The sequence below is a fragment of the Bos grunniens genome, chromosome 25 (genome assembly GCF_055505025.1).
Source record: "Bos grunniens cultivar Pamir isolate PY7600 chromosome 25, Bosgru_T2T1.0, whole genome shotgun sequence".
Lineage (NCBI taxonomy): Eukaryota > Metazoa > Chordata > Mammalia > Artiodactyla > Bovidae > Bos > Bos grunniens.
In genome coordinates, this window is record NC_141189.1 from 4,885,195 (window position 1) to 4,891,412 (window position 6,218).

A 6,218-nucleotide genomic window follows, 5' to 3' on the forward strand; every position below is an offset into this window, starting at 1 on the left:
TGCTGGAAGAACTGTGCAGAGAGACGGTCTTTCAGACAGGTTCAGGCCAGCAGCGTTCAGCTCTACACAAAGACCCGGGAGAAGGGAAAGAGTATCTGTTAGCTAAGTGGAAAAGAACAGACCTTCAATTAATGACTCCCTGGGGGCTGTGGGGGTGAGGCCTGGTAGGGAGGTGGCTAGACAATAAAAATTTCCATCCTCAGTGGCTGTGAAATCCACCGGGGTGTCCTAGAAGAGGAAAGACAGACGTCAAGTAAAAATAAACAAGCAAGATGATTTCAGACAATGACGGGGCGGCCGTGAAGACAGCGAAGCTGTGTGATGGGGTCGGGGGTGATGGGAGGTACCCCGTTTCTGTAGGATGGTCTGGAGGGCCTCTGAGAACAGGTGGCGTTTGAGCAGAGGCCGGAAAGAGGAGTGAGTGGAGGAGAGGCCTGGAGCTGAGTTGCCCTGCCTCGGCACTGTGGATGTTGGGGCAGGATAACTCTTGGCTGTGGGGGCGTCCTGTGCCCTGCGGGGTGATGAGGAGCCACCCGCCTCCACCCTCCCCTCCCCACCTCTGCACTAAGTCATGGAAACCAGAAATGCCTCTAGACATAGTCAAATATCCCCTGGGAGGCAAAATCGCTCCTGTGGAGATCCACCGACCCAGAGGAAGGGCGTTCCGGGAAGAGGGAACAATCAACATGAAGGTTCCCGAGGTGGGAACAAACTCAGCAGATTCTCTGGGAACAGAACTTTCCAGAAGTGGAAGTTTTCAAGGAAGTGACAGTTCAGGGGTGGAGTCCAGGGAGGGAGAGGTGGCTGGAGAGGCAGGCAGGGGCCTGATGCTGTGGGGCGGGGACCTCGCGATCCCCCCCAGGGTGAGGACGGGGAGCAGGTCTGAGGGCAAGCGCTTGAGTGTCCTGGGTCTGCTGTAATAGAGCACACGAACTTGGAGGCTTAAGGCCACAGAAATACATTCTCTTATTCTGGAGTGCATATGTGCATGCTTACTCGCTTCAGTCGTGTCCGACTCTTTGCGACAACACGGGCTGGAGCCCGCCAGGCACCTGTGTCCATGGGGTTCTCCAGGCAAGAATGCTGGAGTGGGTTGCCATTTCCTCCTCCAGGGAGATCTTCCCGACCCAGGAATTAAACCCAGGCTTCCCTCATTGCAGGCGGCTTCTTTACCATCCGAGCCACCAGGGATTGGCAGGCAGGTTCTTTACCGCCAGTGCAACCTGGGAAGCTGTATTCGGGAGGCAAGAGTCCAACATTGAGGTGTCAGCGGGGCCAGGCTCCTTCCTGCCTCTTCCAGCTTTGTGTGGCCCCAGGCCCTCCTGGCTGCGTCACGTGACCTGCTTCTCCCCGTGTCTACTGAACCCACCCCAGCAGGCAAGGAGGACGCGGTGGCGGGGGGTGGGGTGGGGGTGGGGGGGCTGCTTCCGACCCCCCAGGCAAGAAGTGGTGGGGCCTGGGCCAGGGGGCACTGGGGAGACAGAGCGCCTCGGTCAGACTGGGCTGCACACACAGCGGACCCGCTGGCCGTGCCCCCAGCGTCTCCCCCGTCACAGGGCGGATCCAGGCCACCCCAGCCTGGTGCTGTGTGGGGCTCCCCTGCTCTCTCTCCTGCAGCACTCCCGGCGCTCCTGGGCTCAGAAGTTTCTGAGAAAGCACCATTTAGCCCCCGGCTCCCGCCTTCCCTTGAAGCGCTCCTGTGAATATTCTTCAGGAACGGAGGTTAGGAGCCCTGATCTCCGAGCCCAGGGCTACACAGAAGAATGTCGCTGGTTTCGGGGCCTGCCCTCAGCAGCACCGGGCTTGTTTTTCAGGTTTAGGTCAATGGAGGGTTTTTGTTTTCTACAGGAACGAAACCCAGGGCGCTGGGTCTCGTCCTACTGGGAGACATGGGGCATCCTGGCAGATGGGCCCAGGTGTTCTGGGCGTGTCTCGCCCACCCCCGACCCCCACCCCAACCCGCACCGGGAGCCCCTGCCTTCCTGGGGGTGGGGCAGGCCCCCTCCAGGAAGGAATGTTCCACCTAGGGAAGCCCAGCTCCCTCGCCAAGGCCCCCCTGTGGAGGTGGGGGCCGAGGGCAGGCGGGTCTCAGGGTGAAAGGGAGGCATTGAGAGATCAGGGGCGGGGCGCAGAGGCGAATGGGCAGGGGCGGGAGGAGGGGCGTGTCCCGGCCGGTCCCTGGACTGGGGGTGCACGCGCTGCTCAGCCCACAAATCGGAGCAGCCCCCAGGACTTGCCCGACGCAAGCGGAAAGCCCAGGGCTCCGCCGGCACAGAGCTGCCGCTCAGAGCCCGAATTCTTGGATGCAGACAATTCACTTGCTCCCCCGCCACCTCGCCCTTCCACGGCACTCACCGCTCGTGGGGGCACAGGAGCGTTACTGCCCGCGCCTTCCACGGAAACTCAGCACGCAAACCCGCAACTGGCAGACGGCAGGTGACAGGGGACCTCTGACCACCACCCCTGCAGCCCCAGCGCCAGCCGGCGGGGACTCAGCCGAGAACTGCCCCTTCCTGACTGTGCGTGCCCGCTTCTAACTTAGGACCAAGCGGAGCTGCCCTGGCATCACACGAGGCGGCCGGCTGCTCACCCCCAGGCCGACAGCCTCCTGAAAGGGCAGACTTGCAGCCTCTCCCTGCTCCTGCTGGGAGAAGCAGGCGGCGTCTCCGGCATCTCGTGGTTTCTCCCTCTTCCGTGAGGCCCACGGAGTTGTTGTTGTTGTTTTCTTTGCCTTCTCTTTTTATGAAGATGAAATCCACACAACACGAAACTATTTTAAAGTGAACGATTCAGCGGCATTTATTACGTTCACAATGTTGTACGAACACCATCTCAGTCTAGTTTCAGAACATTTTCATGGCCCCCAAAGGCCCACCCACGCTCTCCCCCCAGCCCCTGGGGCTTGGTGGGCCAAGTTTATATGATGCTGACCAAATTATTTTTATTTGGCTGTGCCAGATCTCTGTTGCCACGTGCAGGATCTAGTTCCCTGACCAGGGATCGAACCCTGGCCCCCCTGCATTGGGAGTGTGGAGTCTTAGCCACTGGACCGCCAGGGAAGTACCCTGCTCAGATTATTTTTAACACTCCCCTTCTCTATAAGACAAAATTGTTTTCAGTAATAATTATGGAAAGATGATTATTTTCTAGATTTGTTCCTTGATTTTCAAGCCATCAACAATTTAGGAAAGAATTCATTTCTATTTTTGAAAATGTGATCCCAAATCAGTAGACTATTTCACACGTGAACTAAATGTTAACACTTAATAAAAACATCACACCTTGCAGTTCGCACTTTGTTTCACAGTTCTAAAACGAAATGCAAACCCCCAAGTGGTCCCCTGAGAGGACAAAAGTGAAGAAACTCAAGTTCTGGGTCTGGTCTTTATAATCTCTCTCCCTGGAAGATGAAGAGACACCACGGAGGGGAGAGACACAAACGATACCAAAAGCTGGCTCTAACAGCTCTGCGCCGTTCCAAAGTGGTCTGTGCCCGGTGGGACCAGCTGCCTAAGTGTGAGCTCTGCGTTAACCTCCATGGAGAATGCAGTGCTTGTAAATAAAGATGTGGGGGACATCCCTGGTCACCCAGTGGCTAAGACTCCGAGCTCCCAACGCAGAGGACCTGGGTTTGATTCCTGGTCAGGAAACTAAACCCCACATGCTGCAACTAAGAGTTCTCATGCAGAAACAAAGATCCTGAGTGCCACAACCAAGACCCAGCGTAGCCAAATAAATAAATCTTTCTTTAAAAAAGAAATAAAGACATGCAAATTTGAATTTACATCTGTGTTTTTAAAACCCAACAGTAACTGCAGCAAATTGAACAAAAAGTAAACCAACCATAATCCTTTTTCTCCCCAAAGAGGAGTATTTTATCATTGACATTACTGAGAGTTGTTGGCACAAGGTGATCATAAAAATCAAATGAACATTGGATCAAGCTTATTGTTATTAAATCCTCAGCAGATAACGCCCTTCCTCCTTGCCTGCAGTTGGGGTGGGTGGTCTGCTCCTCCAGCACCGCCCTAGTTTCCCATTGGCTGGGGGCTCCTGGGAGAAAGATGGAAACAGCTTTCCAATCCCTCCCTGGACGCAGAGGGGAAGCCCACAGCCCTGGTGGCAGTTGGTCATCCCCATGTATATCAAGGAGAGCCTGCTGCTGCTAAGTCATTTCAGTCGTGTCCAACTCTGTGCAGCCTACACTTCGCAAAAGAAAGGGAAGAGACAGAAGAAATCAATACTGAAGCGGGCAGGTATCGCCTCTGAATATACATACGGACCTGAATATACATACAGATGCTGAAGGTGAAGCGCCAATGCTTTGGCAACCTGATGGGGAGAGCCAACTCATTAGAAAAGCCCCTGACGCTGGGAAAGATTGAAGGCAGGAGGAGAAGGGGATGACAGAGGATGAGAGCTGGATGGCATCACCAACTCAATGGATGTGAATTTGAGCGCTCTCTGGGAGATGGTGAAGGATAGGGAAGTCTGGCGTGCTGCAGTCCATGGGGTTGCAAAGAGTCGGACACGACTGAGTGACTGAATGACAAATACATACAGACCAACAATGGCCACACCATACAACAAGATAGAACTCTGACCCCCAGCCTCTGCAACACCCAGTCCAGAGCCATCAGGACTTGCCTAGCTGCCAGTTTCTCATGTTCACTCAGCGTATTGTGGTGTTCATTTTATGATGTATGTGGGTTGAATCACCACGTCGAACACCTTAAACTTAGTGTGGTGTGTTAATTGTATCTCAGTAAAACTGGAAGAAAAAAGCACTTTGGGTGACTGAATGCATCGTGGTATCCTGGGTTGGCCCCAGGAACAGAAAAAAGGACATCCGTGGGACAGTTGGTGAAATGTGAATAACGCCTGCGTTCTAGAAGTCAAGCTGATACTGCATGGCCCCAGATCAGAGATCAGATCAGATCAGTCGCTCAGTCGTGTCTGACTCTTTGTGACCCCATGAATCGCAGCACGCCAGGCCTCCCTGTCCATCACCAACTCCCGGAGTTCACTGAGACTCATGTCCATCAAGTCAGTGATACCATCCAGCCATCTCATCCTGTCGTCCCCTTCTCCTCTTGCCCCCAATCCATCCCAGTATCAGAGTCTTCCAATGAGTCAACTCTTCACATGAGGTGGCCAAAGTACTGGAGTTTCAGCTTCAGCATCATTCCTTCCAAAGAAATCCCAGGGCTGATCTCCTTCAGAATGGACTGGTTGGATCTCCTTGCAGTCCAAGGGACTCTCAAAAGTCTCCAACACCACAGTTCAAAAGTATCAATTCTTTGGCATTCAGCCTTCTTCACAGTCCAACTCTCACATCCATACATGACCACAGGAAAAACCATAGCCTTGACTAGACGAACCTTTGTTGGCAAAGTAATGTCTCTGCTTTTCAATATGCTATCTAGGTTGGTCATAACTTTCCTTCCAAGGAGTAAGCGTCTTTTAATTTCATGGCTGCAGTCACCATCTGCAGTGATTTTGGAGCCCAGAAAAATAAAGTCTGACACTGTTTCCACTCTTTCCCCATCTATTTCCCATGAAATGATGGGACTGGATGCCATGATCTTCGTTTTCTGAATGTTGAACTTTAAGTCAACTTTTTCACTTTCCACTTTCACTTTCATCAAGAGGATTATTAGTTCTTCTTCACTTTCTGCCATAAGGGTGGTGTCATCTGCATATCTGAGGTTATTGATATTTTTCCTGGCAATCTTGATTCCAGCTTATGTTTCTTCCAGCCCAGCATTTCTCATGATGTACTCTGCATATAAGTTAAATAAACAGGGTGACAATATACAGCCTTGACGTACTCCTTTTCCTATTTGGAACCAGTCTGTTGTTCCATGTCCAGTTCTAACTGTTGCTTCCTGACCTGCATACAAATTTCTCAAGAGGCAGATCAGGTGGTCTGCCCCAAGGCCCTGCCATTAGCCACATTCCTAGACTGCCTGGTGTGGCCCAAGGCCTCCAGGTAAGTGAAGACACTCATCATCAGCACAGACATTCCACGGATTACAGGTCACTGCCTAGGATCCAAGGGCAAAGGCCAGACCTCTTTGTGGATGGGATCAGTCCTTTACTGCCTATGAACTGTTTAGCATAAAGCCGACTTTGGTGGCTTTGAAATCACCACTGCCTTTCAGCAAAGCCAAAAAGGGGCCAGGGAGGCAGGTTTGAAAAGCCGCAGTTGAGTCCCA

The 6,218-nt window shown here is 52.8% G+C and overlaps 1 protein-coding gene across 1 annotated transcript; it reads left to right on the forward strand.

Moving 5' to 3' along the window:
- The first annotated feature begins 272 nt into the window (after nt 1–272).
- LOC147344771 (uncharacterized) lies at nt 273–3,287 on the forward strand. Its single transcript, XM_086373803.1, has 4 exons — nt 273–343; nt 1,161–1,722; nt 2,310–2,436; nt 2,543–3,287. The coding sequence occupies exons 1-4, from the start codon at nt 273–275 to the stop codon at nt 2,782–2,784; spliced, it is 1,002 nt and encodes a 333-aa protein (XP_086229929.1). The 3' UTR covers nt 2,785–3,287.
- Nucleotides 3,288–6,218: the final 2,931 nt, after the last annotated feature.

Bases quoted from the DNA above. Each gene is read 5' to 3' on its own strand.
- LOC147344771 (XM_086373803.1), top strand. From the start codon at position 273: ATGATTTCAGACAATGACGGGGCGGCCGTGAAGACAGCGAAGCTGTGT. The intron at 344-1,160 runs GTACCCCGTTTC...CCCTCATTGCAG, and splicing joins GGGGTCGGGGGTGATGGGAG to GCGGCTTCTTTACCATCCGA. The intron at 1,723-2,309 runs GTTAGGAGCCCT...TCTTGGATGCAG, and splicing joins AATATTCTTCAGGAACGGAG to ACAATTCACTTGCTCCCCCG.